This window comes from Passer domesticus, chromosome 2 (genome assembly GCF_036417665.1).
Source record: "Passer domesticus isolate bPasDom1 chromosome 2, bPasDom1.hap1, whole genome shotgun sequence".
NCBI lineage: Eukaryota > Metazoa > Chordata > Aves > Passeriformes > Passeridae > Passer > Passer domesticus.
This window is the reverse complement of record NC_087475.1, coordinates 50,217,531-50,234,313: the sequence shown is the minus strand read 5'-3', so window position 1 is coordinate 50,234,313 and position 16,783 is coordinate 50,217,531. Positions and strand designations below refer to the sequence as shown.

Here is a 16,783-nt window from a genome sequence, read left to right as displayed (position 1 = left end):
CTGGTTCACTTAATTCTTTTTTAAACAAAAAGTCGCTTTCTCGTAGTATCTCAGTTCAGTCCATAAATATTACTAATGTAATTATTGCAACGCATGGGGCAGTCCATCCTGCAATCAGGATCACAGAAGGAAGTGACCATGTATCTGAGATCAGCCAGCAGCATGTGACTCCACAGCACATTGCAAGGCACATCACAAGTTCTGGGTCCCATCCAAATTCACTTTGGAGTCTCATCATGGGATTAAGGTAGTGGGACTTCTATCTCACTTGAGGAGGAGAAAGAAATGAGAAACAGAATAGGGTTATTAATGATATCCCAAAGATAACAGGAAAAGAGGATGGAGACTTTAGGGTTTTGAATATCTTTAATTTAATATATAATTTTTGTGGTTGCCCAGGGGAGCTATGGAGTCTCTGTCATCAGAGATATTCAGAACCTAACCGGACCCAGCCTGCTCTGAGTGGCCTGTTAGAGGTTGGACAAGATGGTGTCTGGAGCTCCCTTCCAACTGCAGCCAATCTGTGATTGTATGGTTCTGAAATTTAAATATTTTCTTCCAATTTTCTGAGAGAAGAATGATCTGAAAGAACAGAAGTGAAAGTCAACAAAATCTTTCCCTTTATCAGCCCAATAGCATTAACTTCTATTAACCTTTCTAACCACTGCCAACCTTGTCAATCTGAGCAATCCCAATATGTCAGATGGATTTTATCAGCACCAAAGGTAATTCTTCAGGCTACCTCTGAGGTTTTCCTCAGTGTGGAAATATGGGGGGCAAGGAAGAAGCACAGATCCACATTCTGTCCCTATGGGGTCAGGATTTGGCAAAACAAACCAGGACCTAGGACATGTGCTAGGATGTTTTATGCAGATACAAGTTATACCTGCATGGGTGAAGAAACTGTGTCATACTCATAGAGAAAAGTATGGGAATAGGTTTAGTATCCATGCTGAAGAGCTGCTCATATTTAAAAGAAAGACAGGACAAGGGTTTAAATGGAACCTTCACATGATGCAGGTTAGCCTGTACAAAACTATGTGTGTGTTTGTCTTGCTTAGGGCTTGCTGGGGAACAGCTGATTCCCTCTTCTCTCATGTTACCTGTTCGTGCTCTCCCAAAATTTTACAGACTACTGCTAGCCCTACTCCTCTCTCCCTCTGCTTTGTACTGCAAGATTTAATTTTGCATTTCCAAGGGAATGAAACACAGTTATGCCTGACTGCTGAGAATCACAGAGCTAGCTCTGGAGACAGGCTGGACCAGTTCAGAAATGAATCTGCTCAGCATCAGGGCTGGCCCAGGGAGGAGGAGGACCATGTATCCAGGGACAGGAGAGGGGGAAGGACACAGCCTGAAACAGGACCTTTCAGTAGTGGTTAGAACCACTCAAATTGATGTTTAGCTTCACCTCTAGACCCATGCTGTTACCTATCTGGAAGCACTCAGGAATTAGACAAGGCTTTACAAAATTATTTGGAGCTATTCTCAGTAAAGGACTGAGATTTAGGCAGCACTTATTATGGAAGTGCAAGGCTGCAATTCTGAGATTTGATGCTTTGTTCCCTAACCCGGATGATTCTCATACTTCAGACATCTTTATTTATTTACTTCAGAACTATTCAGTAGCCCCTAGTCATGCTCCTGTGGGGTCTGCTCCCTTCCTGATGGGCTAGGCAGGGATTTCTCACTCGCTATCTCTTGCTAACACACAGTGATTCATGCTGTTAAAACACTGCTAAGTGCCAAGTACTGCCTTAATCCAATTTATGGTCTGAAATTCTTATGATTTCCCAAGTCTGAATTGTATGTGTTAGAGAGGAGACATATAGCAAAAGAAGAAAAGAAAAAAGAAAAAAAAAAAAAAAACAACAACTAATTAACAACAGGTTGTCTAAGCTACAACAGCCTTTGCCATCCTGTAGTCTAGTACTGGACTTTTCCAACCAGTAGAGCTATCCATATATTACTGAGGTTCCACACAGCTCTCCATGTTACCAGATGAATCAGTTTCTATCTGGTAATGAAGTATTACATGTATTAATTTACACAACTTGTAAACATGACTGGCTAAGGCCTATCACATGTGTCCCAGAGGTTTATAGTGCAATTAGTCAGAGGAAAGTGAAGCAAAAAGAACATTTACAGGCAGAAGAGGAAATGGGCAGGACAAGATGCATAAGTGGAAAGGCCTAATATTCCTTCCCCCACCTCAGACAAACACATATAAATAGTGAGATAGTGAGTTCCCCTGCTCACTGGCCACCACTCATTTGCTGCATCTCTCTGGGACGTGCACCACCCCTGCAGGATGTGGACAAAGGTACTGTCTTCTTTCCTTGCACTGTAAGATGTGATTCTCTATTTAAGATTTCATATCCAAATGTTGCAGTTGGTGACCATCACACCATGGGATATGTGGTTCACCTGCTTTAAACTGATTCTAACTGCTTCCTTGAGATAATCTTCATGCTCCACTGCAAGTGTAAGTGAGAACTTGTTTGTAATGGTGGGTACAATTCTGGTCACCATTGCTGGAGAAAGAGGAATGCAGTGTGAACAGCACAATGAAAATATACAAGCATGGTAGGGGTGAGTCCATATTATAGAGGAGAGAGCAGCACAGGCTGGTTTGTTTATCTCAGCAAACTGAAGGCCAAAAGGCAGTACCAACACTCTGTGTGGATGTGTGCAGGGGAGTAAAGGAAGGGGAATGAAGAGGGGAAATGAAAGGAGATAATTTCCAAAGAGAGAGAAGATGAATATTCACTACTGCCAGTATAAAAAAGAAACTGTGTGTATAGACTTGTTGTAAATAATGTGTACCTCTACAGTAGGACGTTTCTAACGGCCCAGGAAGGGAAGTTTTAGATGATTTTCTAATACAGATACTAACAGCAGCTCACAGCCAAGAAACAAGTTGAATTTACATAATGGGTCATTGCTCAATAGGAGAGGAAAATAAATATAATATAATTCCCAGATCAGCAGGATCCAGGAACAAGGAGCCCCTGCTTTTCGAAGAGGCAAGATCTTGTCTTGGAGAAAAGCTGGGACTCCAGCTGAGAGTGAATTCAATGGGAGCTATGAGCAGTATGTGAAAGGTAGGGCTGCCAACTCCTGCCTCCTACTGAGCTCCAAGCTCAGCAAGATTTGATATCTCAAATGAGGCTGCCAATCAGGGAGATTAAATCTTGCCTCCTTGTTTGGTAGTGGGTGCACTGGCTTGAAATGCTACTCTCCCACTGATTTCAAGTAGGTGCCATGGAAAAACAGATGTTTTTACTTCTATTTGGGGGATGTGTGTGTGTTAATAGTCATTACAGATGGAGATGAGATAGGGATGAGCTAGAGATGATAATCTTGCATAGTTATAGCACCTGCAGTGCATACTCTCAAGGGCTCAGGGAGAAAGCAGAAGAAATACAGAATAGAAAAGGGTAATGATGAAAGCATAAGTAAAATATAAATAACACAGTGACATTTCTGGGAATAAAAAGAGGAAGAATTCAGACCTTGGTTTTTCTGATGCAATTCATGTAAGCAGGGGCAGAAATGGCCAGTGTGCTAGCCAGTAGCCCAAAAACTGAAAGGAAAAAAAGAGGAAAGAAAAAAAAAAAGAGGAAAGAAAATGGAGTGTTTACTTTCAATATAGAGAAATATCTACTTCTTTTTCTTTATTTTTACCTCCCCAGACAGTTACAGGAAATTTTGCCAAAGTGATTCATGGTTTGAATGCAAATCAGTTGACAGATCAAGTAATTCAGAGAAGTAAGCGAATGATTCTGGATACTCTTGGAGTGGGGCTTCTGGGCACCAGCACCGAGGTCTGCCACAGAGTGGCACAGTACAGCAAGGTAAGCTGTCTGGCATTCATAGCACACCCTAAAGTTTAGCTCTAAGAAAGCAAGGGAAAACTTGGGCAATGAAAAGAAAAGTTTGCCATGGTGAAATTCTTTCATGGATGGAAAGAGAGAAATTGTGTTCTTCCCGCTGGAGACAGTGAAACTTCAGTGCTCAATTTACTTTTCACTCTGGATAGACAAAAGTCTGTGTATCAGTCTGTATGCTAAGATCCCCCTCTACAAACACAGTTAACTAAGAACCCCTTCCTTTCTTTCTCCTATGACATCTTATTAAAAACATCAACAAAGTACGCATCACTTACCACCAGTCTTTCAAATCAAGGAACTGTTAAAGAGATGGGGAGTTAGCAGTGGGTTACTTGCAGTCCATAAAACATAATTGTCTGAGGTGCATTAGCCATGCTTCTCCTCCAGTCTTGCTCTCCTCAAACTAGCAGAGTAATTGACCCTGAAAAGAAGTGTTCCCAGCATAGGAGTGCATCCATGAGGAGGAGTTCAGCCCACTGTTTTATCTTTCAGACCTGCCTGAGTGGACTTGTGCTCCAGAGCTCTGTGTGCCAGTTAGTCTCTTCCGCAGAGAATTTCCAAACCAGGGTAGTTTGTGCCCTTTTATTCAGTTTGCAGCACCAGGAGACCATTTATCGTTTACTCAGGGTCTTACTAAAACACAGAAAACAAAACCCTTTAATGAGACATCTTCCCCAACAAAATGATGACAGCCCCATCATCAATTAGATTGGGCTTGATGATCTCAGAGGTTTTTTCCAACCCAGCTGGTTCTGTGATTCTGTCAGTGGGTGGTGAGAAGGGGCATCAGTGGCCGGAGGTTGTGTGAAGGTACTGAGTGGCCAGGTGGGTGGTGTTGGTCTGCCCCCAGCTCCGTTTGGGTGGAATAGGACATAAGCCGACAGGAAACTGACTTCCTTTTCAGACTTTCTGAAAGAACAATATTTTTCTCATAAAAGGGAGAAGTTAGGTCCCCAGAGGACATGATCTGCTCTCAGTTAGATCAGAGATACAATGCACATTTATCCTTATGTTCAGGACTTTGAATTAATTTATGTCAATTTGTTTCAGATCTACAGCTCAGATTTATCCAGTACCATCTGGGGCCACTTGGATTTCCGACTGCCTCCTCTGTATGCAGCTTTTGTGAATGGAGTGGCTGTAAGGGATGCTCTTTTATTGCTCTGAAATCATACAAATTGATGCCATTCTTACTCTATAGAGAACAGAATGTCCCAAATCATAGCTTATTCTGAAGCCTGCTACAAAACTTTTCTAGACTATTCTCCTAATGTGCTTCAACTTCCTTCCAGTGAGACTGAACTTAAGGTATAATATATGTATAATCCAACTCAACAGCATCCCTTACATTTAACGTGGGACCTGGGGCTGTTGTCAAGTGTCAGAACTCTACAGCTCACAACCTGGCAAACTTGTAGCAAGGCTACAACCTTGCTGTAGCTGCTCAAAAACACACCCTCCAGCTCTAGCTCATTTCACTGGGATCTGAATTTCGTGCCAACTGGCAAAGTACAGAAAAACACAGATGCACATATAGATACATGCACATTTAACATCACAAGGCAACTTAATATTCAGTTACACAGTTTCCAAAGCCAGTGATATATTTTGGACATGCACTTTGTCATTAAAGCAATAACTGACTCCCCAGACATTTGTCTAAATTCAGATTGAAGCTGAAACTGTTTGAAATTGAAAGATGCACAAGAGGTGGGGTAGACAAATTTGGCAATTATGCAAAACTAGGAAAGGTGACGAACCAAGGAAATAGTAATATTAAGCCTATTTAAATTAGTGTGACAACAATATCAGAGCTCCAATTTAACAGCTCATTTTCAATGTAGAGAAAATTACCTTGGAAATGAGATCTGGTACCACTCAGCTCCTAGCAGCCCCTACAATATTCAGATCTGGCTGTTAGCATATATATGATCAGTTTACATCTTGGTCACAGGTCAATTTAAGCACTTACTGAAGACAACAGAAACACAGCTTACAGGGTATTGGCCACAACTTTCCTTATCCTGTACTGCAGGGCATCTTCCCAGATGGCATCAAAGGTTTTCAAGGCAGACACTGCATTTTCTTCTATCTGTTTAGAAACAGTCCTCAAAAATGCATAATCACAGTATTACAGGGCAAAACCTGACTTCTGGGGAGCCTGATCACTTTCCCAGTTTGCCCTGAAGTTAAGACATGGGTGAACAGATGTGAAAGTTCAGGTTTTTGAGGTGTTTCACTATACTATATTTTTTTAAAAAATGCTGTTCCTGATGCTCTCAGTCTTTGGGGGTTCTCAAAACTTTGCAGGAGGAAGGAATGTGCCAGATAAGCAGTGCATTACAGACTCTGACTGCAATGCTGGGGACCATCTGCTGCCAGATCAGCAGCCAAATGCCATGCCAGGGACACCCAAAATCTTCCTGGACAGCTGGGCTCTGGGCATGGGAAAGAGAAGGCACCACTTAGGATACTCTCTTAAGCCAAGCAGCTTGTTCTGCATTCAGACTGCGGCTTTCTCCTACTCCCAGCAACTCCAGGGAATCTGGTTTCTTGTGTGACAGGTCTTGTTTCAATGTGCTGAAAATTCAGGCTAAATCCTCCTGTACATTTGCAGGCTTGTGCCTGTTGACAGTGGATGGTTGCAGCAGAGAAACAGCTCTGATGATATAAATTCAATTTAACAATATTTAACTGCTACAGTTTTATGGTGTGAGTCCTAATGGCAGCATCACTTACAGCAACAGCGAAGTAATTTCATTGTGTTTATATTTCATTATGTTTTGGGGGAAATGAAAATTCAGTGTTCATATAGTGGACCTAGAACAGCTGCTTTAATTATACCAGTCTAATTAAAGTAGCAAAAACCAAGTGCAGAAAAATGAATCACTGTCACACTGATTTCAGGCTGGTACAAGTTGAATTAGAATTATTCTCTTTTGAAGCAAGATCTCTGTTGCATTGCCACTTCTCAGACAGCCATGTTGGGAGTAAAAGTCTTTAAAAGACTTTTGAAATTTTTTGCCTTCTAAGGAAGATCTACTTCTTTGGTACTTTTTTATACCAGTTACAGTATTTTCATTTGACTGAGGCAACCTTGCAAAGTCAGTTTATTTCTAACATACCAATGCTTCTCTTTCCATTAGGTGCACTCAATGGACTTTGATGACACCTGGCACCCAGCCACGCACCCATCTGGGGCTGTGCTCCCCGCAGTGATTGCACTCTCAGAGGCCTTGCCTCGGAAGAAAAAAATCTCGGGTCTTGATCTGCTCTTAGCTTTCAATGTGGGAATCGAAGTGCAAGGCAGGTTGCTGCACTTCTCCAGAGAAGCCAGGAATATCCCAAGAAGGTACATAGAAATGTTTAAAGTAGGAGGTGGAGTAGAGGTGGTTTTTAATCAGTGCTAATATACATAATTAAATGTCAGTTAACATACAGGTGGCACAGTTATTCCTAACAGTTTGGCTGGAAATTTTGGGAAGGCTCATCTTACCCATAAATATATTTGATTCCTACCTCTTTAGCTAACAGATTTTTTTTTAAGCATTGACTAATTCACAATGAGGCAATTATCTCCCTACTTTGAATTTTTATAGATTTATAATAACATATAAATTTAAATAAATATAACTTTATATTTGACTATAAATTTGTCTTAAACTATGAGCAGCACTAAAGCAGCACTTTGCTTTCTGGGAAGGACTTACAGCAAGCAGCACTATCCCAGTTTTACTTTTCCCTGGGGAAAAGTGACAACTATTAATTCGGCCCACATGTGAATGCTGACTGTATGTTTCTTTATGGTCCAATCCATTTCCCATGGCAATGAATGAAAAGCTTTTGTAGATAGTGAATTTGGGTGAATTTTTGAAATCTGGTAATGAAGACAGTTTTGTTTTCTCAGGTTTCACCCACCGGCTGTGGTTGGTACGATGGGGAGTGCAGCAGCTTGTGCTAAACTGCTAGGTCTTGACCAGCTGGAATGTAAAAATGCCTTGGCTATTGCTGCCTCCTATGCAGGTGCCCCACTGGCTAATGCAGCAACCCAAATAAAGCCCCTCCATGTTGGGAACGCTGCCAAGCACGGACTGGAAGCAGCTTGCTTAGCTTTACAGGGCCTTCAAGGAAACAAACAGATCTTGGACATGGAGTCAGGGATGGGTGCCTTTTATACAGACTACAATCCACAGACTCTGCCAACCCTGCAGTCCTACCCATGGCTCTTGGACCAGCAAGATGTGGCCATCAAACGCTTTCCTGCTCATCTTGCAACACACTGGGTGGCGGATGCAGCATCCTCTGTTAGGAGGAAGCTTGTAGAGAGCAGTGAGAACTTGCTCCCCCTTGATAAAATTGAGAAAGTCATTCTCAAAGTCCCTGAGGTCAAGTATGTGAACAGACCCAGCCCAGCCTCAGAGCATGAAGCACGACACTCCTTCCAGTTTGTTGCGTGCTCGGCCTTGCTGGACGGCAGCATGTCCGTCCAGTCCTTTGCCAGTGAGAACATTCACCGGCCGGCCTTGTGGGAGCTCCTCTGCAAAACACAGCTGGAGCACCCTCCTGACAACACCCCCAGCTTCGACAGCCTTTACTGCGAAGTGAGTGTCACGCTCCGGGATGGCAACACGATCAGCGACCGCTGCACCACCTTCTACGGGCACTGGAGGAAACCTCTGAAAAAGGAAGACTTGGAGAAAAAGTTTCAATCCAATGCGCTTGGCATCCTGCCCACAGAAGCCATGGAAGGCATTATAGAGACTGTGTACAACCTGGAAAGAGTAGAGGACTGTTCTGTATTAAGTACATTTCTATCAGGACAGTCTGCTAGAGCACTTCCAGATAAGCTGCGCTTCCTTTGAGGGTTCCAGCCCACAGCTACATGCTCTTCACAAAGCTAATGCAAAATTCAGGACAAACTCTTACTTAGTGACTCGAGCACTTTTAAATAAGACTCCTGTAACACAAGAACCATATTCAGTCCAATATTGTGCATTTTGACTTGGTAAATAATTTGGTGTTTATGTGCCCAGCTTAGCCAGGCTGAACAGAAGATCCTCTGCTGGCACAGCTGACTCCAGCTATCTTTGTACCTCTAGAGGCAGAGCACTCACTGCTTGCTCATGGCACAAAAATCTCCCTGCTCCTCTGCCAAAAATGTGTGATTCTGCTTCCAAATTCTGGAAGAGTATGAAAGCGCTGCGTCCTTGAAAATCATAATGGTTAGAAGTACAGAGAATGAAAACCTTTTCATAATTATTTCTGTAGACTTACCTCTACAACCTCCTTGAAGAGTGAACCTGTTACGTCTGAGCGTCGACATTTGTGCTAAAATAAACACAGCACATGCAGCATGTCAGCTGTCACTGTAGCCATTGCTCTTGCACTGAGGCAGCAAAGGCCTGGGCCCGGCCTGATCACACCAGTGCTGAGCACGAGGGACAGCTCCACACTCCTCATCATAAAGGCATTATTGGCCAGTTCCACCTGTTGGCTGCTCTGTGGTACAGGTCTGTTCCTGTTTCACTCCTGCCCCAGTTCCACGAGACACTGAGCAGGTGACAGCAGTGCAGGTTACTTCAGACCAGCAGAGTGTGGGCTACACTACACTGGGCAGCAGTGACAGAGACCTGTGAGCACCAGAGCACTTCTTACGAGAGACAACTCAGTGTCCACAGTGAACCCAGATAATGAAGTCTGGGAATGTTTTGTTCCTCCAGGAGTACAAAGCCTTGCCAGACTGAGCTTCTAAGAGAAGCTGCCAACCCTTTGTTCACACATATAAGATCAAAGCATGGTTTCTAATACATAGAAAATTGTCTTCCTCAGGGCACTAAACAATGTATGCAAAAAAAATTACAAAATAAATCTAATTAATTTTACTAAATAAATCTGAAGTTACTTCATTTATTAGAACAAAACTTGTGTGTTTTCCACGTGCAATGCATTCATTTGTGTTGCATCATGGTTTATAAAGTTGGTTTACCTAGGGGCTCTGCAAAAATTTCAGAAGTCCATCAGTAATACTTGCTTAAAGACTTTCAAGGGGAAAAAAGAACTCAAATAACCACATTCTTTTATTTTTCCCTTCTGTTTAGAAATCAGAATTGAATTATTCACTTATGCTGATGGTAAACAGACTCATTTACAGCTACTTCACTTAATTGCAGCTGGGTAACAGCAAATATGAATTACTGATAACCATTAATGATGTGATAAAACCCCACTGCCCATTCAGTCATTTTAAGACTGAATACATTTGGATTCATTAAAACAAAAAAAAACCAAAACAAAAAAAACCAACAATGTGACTCCCCCATTCACCTTTAATATATGGTTTCTATTTTAAAAGAGAAATGAATAGGTTAAATTCAGCACTAACCATCTGATGTATTAAACATTAAAAAGCACCCTACCACACCAAACAAACCAGGAACTGTGAAGTTCAGCAGTTGCATTATTTAATTAATTCAATCTAAGGAAGCTAAATGTTTATGCTTAGCTACACTGATTTCCTTGGAGAAGTCTGTACACTTCTAGTCAGGCAAGCTTCAGGACTTCTTGTACCATTGTTCCAATTCCATCAAAGATTTCATGCAGAGGAGCCTTGCACATGAAAGCACAGGTAGTAACTATTTTATTGGCTTTATCCACATGGGATTCATTTACATTTTTGCAAATGTGCTTACATCCAAGCTCTGCTATAGCAGATGCCGTTTCAGCATCAGGAAATCTGTAAATAAGAAGACTTTAATTAACACAAAGCAATGATACAGCCATAAAATTCTGCACACATAACTTGAATGAGAGAATTACAATAATATCTACGTGAGTCTTTAACTGATGATGACAAGGGAGTTAGACGCTGCTACTATCAGATTTTCCTATCCCCTACAGACACATCAAGTTATCTAATACCTTTGGAAACAAGGTCTGAAATATGGAGCCACAATATGTCAGAAGGTACAATAGTTTTTAACAATCTTTCTGTAAGTTTGGAAGATAGCAAGTGCAGCCATAACTGCTCTTTAAAAGCTTGAGAGAAGCCAGCTGAACTTGCAACCTTTTCCAACACCTCCATGTAAGGTGCTCCTCTGGGATCTCTATAGATATTAATTTTTTTTTCCCCTTCTGATAAGGAAGGAACAGATGCAATCTGTTCTGAACAGAATCCCCCACTATGGCTGCTGATAGATTTAATTCAGAAGTTTTATTGGGAGTTGACAATTTTGAAGGAGTACTGATTTCTGCCAGGTCCCGTTCTCATCTCCCACCCCTAAAGTGGCCCCAAACCACCACCACCGGAAAAACTTTATTAAAAATCCCTGAGTAAACAGTTGGACTTGCCCATCCTAGATAACTTTTCCAACATAAACAATTCTATGGTATCATAGATCAGTGATTATCTGGCTGTAGCATCACAAGCCACCCGACCTCATGGATTGAATCTGTCTGCCCTGAGAGCTATGTGCCTGCTACTATTATTCTAGTGAAAACTGTCATTAATTTTTCTTAAAAGTAACTAAGTTCCCCCAGGTTTACTGGTACCAAAGAAACTTTTGCACAGAAGCCTGTCCATTTCCTAACCTTAATTCCAATGAAAATCCTCACCATCCATTTCCTTCTTACCTTCCATCTATGTTTTTATCCTGACCGACCGTAACCTCACAACCAGGAAAGACTTTGGCTGCCAGAACTGGGGATATACAGCACAAACCAATGGGCTTTTTAGCACTGTGGAAGGCCTGGAGTGTGGAGTTCACGTGCTCGTTGACAGTACAGTCCTTGCCATCTACAGCCCACGAACACAGATTCTTTGCTACACCAAAACCACCTAAAAAAAAAAAAAAACCAAAACAAAACATAAAAGCTCAAACACTGCTAAAAGCTATTAAATTTGATACCAAACAGCTCTTTTTTACAACATAATCTTGGTATCCATGGGACTGTTAAGCAACTGTAAGCCTTACAATGTCACTGTAACTTGTAAATAATGGGTTTACAATGTTAAAAGTTTAACTGGGCATTTTTTTTATACCATGTAGGTTATACATAGGCCAGAATGCTTAACTTTGTTTCAAAAAGTAACAAAGAGACAAAGAGAAAACCTCACATTCGTCTGCTAGTCACTAGAACAGCTGTACCATCGGCTGTGAACTCCTCAATATGGAAGAGGGACCAGAAGAGCGCTACTAGTTAAAAGCACAAGTATGGAATTCATGGGAGTAATGCAAATAGTGATTTGACCCTCTATAGTAATGAACTCTCAAGTTTTACTTTGATGCTTAAGCAATTATAGAAGAGCTTTTCTTCTTCCCTAGAACTACTTTTCAACTTAAAAAAAAAAAATAGCCATTAACACAATAAAAAAAACACTGGGGATTTTACATAAAATAGACATTATAATATATGGTATTCTAAGACAAAAAAATCTTGTACATGGTAACATAATTCCATATTAAAATAGTGCTGATTTGTATTTCTATAAATTAGTTTTAACAATCCTTTAGGTACATTTAATCTTCATTTAATTGTATAAGCATATTTTATTTTACAGCTCCTTTGTCTGCTGGATTTATAACCATCAGAATAATCAAAGTAAGGTTATTCCACATGGAATGTGCAGAGCATCAACTTTTCTCCAATAAGCATAAGGAAATTTCCACAAGTACTTCAACAGACAACATCAAGAAGCTTTGCATTTTTAATGTTTCTCCTTTCCCGGTTTGCTCACTTTCAAGTGTTATCTGAAATCTCTGAGGTAAGATTTTAATTTTCCAACTAAATAGGGTTTATTTCCCTCTAACAGTTATTACAGCAATCCCCCCGAGCCTGGGTTATAACAGCATGAAATTAATGTGGAAAACATCTGTGAGCCTCTACTCGCTCCTGATCAGCCCTGACATCAACTACTGACAGTGCAGGCAGAATTGTTTCTCTGTGTTATACACACACTCCCTCTGCTGGCCTTACAACAGTGTGAAAACGTCAACATGAACACTTAGGCCCCGTCACGAAGGCAGTATTTAACAGTGCTATGAATATTCTGGAAACAGATCTTCAGCAAGTCATGATTTCCTCGTGATGCTCCGCCTTCTTCTTTTCTAAAAATGGTTACAATTACCTCTGTCTGGAATGAAATTTTGTGGTCTCTAAATGAAAAATTATCCATAAACATGTTTAGTACAACTTGATCAGCAGCTGAGTGGATACATAATTAAAACAGAATGCACTCCCATCTGACATGGAACATCATCTATTTGGAAACCTGCTATTCTGCCAACATCTTCAGAGGCCCTGAAATTAAGGCACTGCCATGTAACTGAGTTCTCACCCAACTTTTGTGTTCTGGTCAGGGTTTTTGTCCACACATAAGTAGTGAAGTTTTCACAACATTCAGTAAGAAGGGATGGTGAAAGGCACAACTTAATACCAAAAGAACACTCTGGCATTTTAACTTACTGAACCATGAAACAATAAATACATTGAGTTTTAAAATCACAGTTTTCTTGTGAAAGATGAGCTCAGCTGATCACAGCATGGTGCTAATAACACCAAGGTTGTGGGCTCAACCCCTTCACTTAAGAGTTGGATTCAGTGATCCTTGTGGGCTTTCCAACACAGCATTTTGTGATTTTGTGATACCTACCAGGGAAAATGACAGCATCAAATTCACTAGCTTTCAGTTCAGCCAAATCCTGAATGTTGCCCCTTGCCAACCTGGCACTTTCAACTAACACATTTCTCTTCTCTTCTGCTGGACTTCCTTTTAGGTGATTGACTACATCCCTTTGCTCAATATTAGGGGCAAATATCTTCACCTAAGAAGAGAGATGAAGCAATTTTGTGAATGTAAACAAAACTCACACACATTTGTCACAATAAAGATCATTTAATGAAAACAGGTTTTGTCCCTGAAGCCTCTTACCTAAGTTAAGCAAATTCCACAGGATGAATATAGCATATTAAATATCTAAAGCAACATATGGTATATCAGAATGAGTAAATACAGGCATTCTTCCCATCCTTTTCCTGCAGCACTTTGACAGGAGAGTATTCTTATGCCAACATCAAGCTTACTGATTTTGCCAGGGCAAATAAGGTCAAGAACAAACAGGACACCACAATTTACACCAGCAGCCCAACTGGACATACAGCTGACTTTGAAGAAAGGTTGCTCTTAACTGTTATGGGACTGAAATTCAAAAAAGTTTGAGATAAAAATGTTATAGATGCAAATTTTACAAGCATATCTAGAGCAAACATTAGAGTTACCACCTATCCTAAAACATCAGCAGCAGAAAGGAAGACCAAAACAGGAGAACCAATTTTGGCTAGACACAAAAGGAGGACACTGCATCAGAATATAAAGCTCTGTGACAGATGTACCGTAAGGGACTGTTTTCCTGTGTCTGTTTTGAAGGTTACTTTGCAAAGTTCTCAGAGATGACAATTTTGTGCTAAATATGAGGGTCCTGTTGTTACCATCAGACACCTGAGTGCAGCTGCACAGAGACAGTGACTAGCTTCTGCCATCTGAAGCCATAGATGGGACCAAAGCGCACCACTACGTCCTGGCCCAGGCTTCTCTGACAAGTCCCAGCTTACCAAAGAGAGCCCAGAAACAGTGAGCAGAAAACAAGCAGGTAATCCCTAGTGAGGATTTACCTGCAAAAGTAATCAGAAGGAAGATACAGAATTTTAACCCATCCTCAGCTCCCTGTGGCCAGAGGAGATGAGACAGATCTCCAGCTTCTCCTTGCTCCTGGCTTCACAGGATCACACAATTGTAAGGGCTGGAAGGGTCTTCTGGAGATCATCCAGTCCAACCCACTGACCAGGCAGGGTTACCTAGAACAGGCTACACAAGAATGCATCCAGGTGGGTTTTGGAACCTCCACAGAGACTCCACAACCTTCCTGGGCAGCCTGTTCCCATGTTCTGCCACTCTCAATGTAAAGAAGTTCCTCCTCATGTTGAGATGAAACTCCTTGTGATTTCATCTTTTTTTTACGGCCATTGCTCCTCATCCTGTCACTGGGCACCACTAAAAAGAGTCTGGCACTGTTGCCCACAAAAGTGAATTCATTACCTGGTGTGTGACAAGCAAATGATTACACATCAAGAGAGACACTGACTATTTCAGAGTCCTCCAAGCCTTGGTGTTTGGTAGTATTCCACAAATCAAGCACACCCACTGGAGTTTTTGTGCCATTGTCTATACACGGAAATTCAGAGAACTGTCCAAGTGCAGTGCCTCTGTTACGATTTGCTGGTCATTGCCATACAAGTTTTATATCTCCACTTAACTTCTATCCACGCTCAGGGGAACGGTCCTCACCTGGGCAGGGGTCTCTTTGACCTGCAGATGTGACTTTTAGTATAATAATTTAGCTGTATTAATGAGACCCCCTTTTCAGTCTTGTGTCCAGCTGCCTGTGCGAGCTGAACTCCTGTCAGGGAGCCAGGCAGGTCTTTGGAGGGGGATGGATAAAACAGGAAGGGGGCAATAAAGAGAGAGGTTATGGCTGAATGGGCCTTGCAGCCGGGAGCGCCGCAAACCGGGAGGGCTCCGGTCCCAAGGAGAGGGGGACTCTCGGCTGCGGTGTCGCACACCGGGCCGCATGTACACACACACACACACAGACAGACACACAGACACATACAGACACACAGACACTCCCCCACACCCCGCCGCCCCCCGCTACCTCCGCGCCGCCGCGGCTCAGGTGCACCAGCGCCGCCGACGCCTCGTGAATCTCGCTGCCATCGAAGACGCCACAGCCGGCGAGCACCAGCGCCACCCGCTTGCCCATGGCAGCCGCCCCTCAGGCCCGGCGAGGAGCTGCGGCAGGCGGCGGGCCCGGGCCTGGCAGAACTCTTCCACCTCCTGCTCCTGCTCCTCCTCCTGCTGCTGCTGCTGCTGCCGCGCCTGCGCCGCCGGCCACCGTACGGGCGGGCGGGGCGGGAAATAAACGAGGAAATGTGGCAAGCAAATGGCATGTGTCTCTAGTTTTGAACAAAACGGGCTCAGACAGCGGGGCTGTGACGGGCAGTACCGCACGTGAGCCACTGCCGGTGGTCCCAAAGTTGCCGGGCCTTGCAGAGCCTCAGGGGGGAGCCTGTGAGGTGCGTTTTGTTTTGGTGGGTTTGTTTTGCGCACGGAGCTGTAATTCTGTATGGAAATGGGCTTCCAAATTGCTTTGAAAGCCAAAGAAAAAAAAAGTGGAGTTTGGTAAGAGGCCTGCGGTGCTGCTGGGTCCTGATGCTGTTTGTTTCAGTGACCCCACCTAGTCCTTTTTTCTCTCTCAACCTCATGCCGGATTTCAAGAAGCTGCTCCGCTTTATCAGGGAAAACGGAGGTATTTTAACAAACGAAACTTTCTTTCTTGACCCACGCCCAGCTTAGTCCCTTAGGGCATTGCTTTAGTGAACCAGAAGGGAAAGAATAAGTCCCATGTCTCCTCCTTAGGACTGTGCACACAAATGCCACACCAGGGATCAGCTGCACTGAGTTTTAGTAAGATCTCTCAGCTCTTGGTCCTTCGTTTTTCATGAGCTGCCTCTCTTATAAGAAGAAGCTTGTGTTTAATAATGAAAACTTACTCTTCTACTGGAGCAGAGGACTGAAAAACTGGATCTTGTAGAAAAATTAGAGTGTCTTCCAAAAATTTGGAGTATGTGGTTTCTGCAGAGGACATGGGAGTGAGCAGTCTGGGCAGAACAAAAACAACATTTGAAAGCAGAGCCTTTTCCTGCAGCAAAATGCATTCATTTGAATACTGATGGGCTGGGAGTGTGTGGGCATGATGGACAGGGAGATTCTGGAACAGGACAGGGCCAGGATAGGGAAATTCCCTGCTGAAGGGCAGACTCCTGTCTGCAGCCCA

At 42.6% G+C, this 16,783-nt stretch overlaps 2 protein-coding genes across 18 annotated transcripts in view; one reads left to right on the top strand and one right to left on the bottom strand.

The window, feature by feature from the left end:
- The window catches only part of ACOD1 (aconitate decarboxylase 1), a 32,372-nt gene extending 22,635 nt beyond the window's left edge, over nucleotides 1–9,737 (top strand). For 12 of the 17 annotated variants that reach the window (XM_064408511.1, XM_064408514.1, XM_064408512.1 and 9 more), the window contains 4 exons: nucleotides 3,696–3,857; nucleotides 4,944–5,033; nucleotides 7,040–7,245; nucleotides 7,801–9,737. In XM_064408511.1, the coding sequence (XP_064264581.1) occupies nucleotides 3,780–3,857; nucleotides 4,944–5,033; nucleotides 7,040–7,245; nucleotides 7,801–8,755 (1,329 nt within the window). In that variant the 5' untranslated portion in view covers nucleotides 3,696–3,779 and the 3' untranslated portion in view covers nucleotides 8,756–9,737. Of the gene's footprint in view, nucleotides 1–540; nucleotides 2,324–2,357; nucleotides 2,593–3,695; nucleotides 3,858–4,943; nucleotides 5,034–7,039; nucleotides 7,246–7,800 lie in introns of those variants that run through there. The other 5 variants (XM_064408500.1, XM_064408502.1, XM_064408503.1 and 2 more) reach the window with 5 other exon arrangements.
- A 600-nt stretch (nucleotides 9,738–10,337) lies between these two features.
- Nucleotides 10,338–15,819, bottom strand: LOC135293894 (glutamine amidotransferase-like class 1 domain-containing protein 3, mitochondrial). The gene is made up of 4 exons (XM_064408526.1): nucleotides 15,602–15,819; nucleotides 13,543–13,714; nucleotides 11,523–11,727; nucleotides 10,338–10,626 (listed from the first exon to the last, which is right to left on the bottom strand). Exons 1-4 carry the CDS (start codon nucleotides 15,707–15,709, stop codon nucleotides 10,434–10,436), a joined length of 678 nt encoding a protein of 225 aa, XP_064264596.1. The 5' UTR covers nucleotides 15,710–15,819; the 3' UTR covers nucleotides 10,338–10,433.
- Between the last annotated feature and the right edge of the window lie 964 nt (nucleotides 15,820–16,783).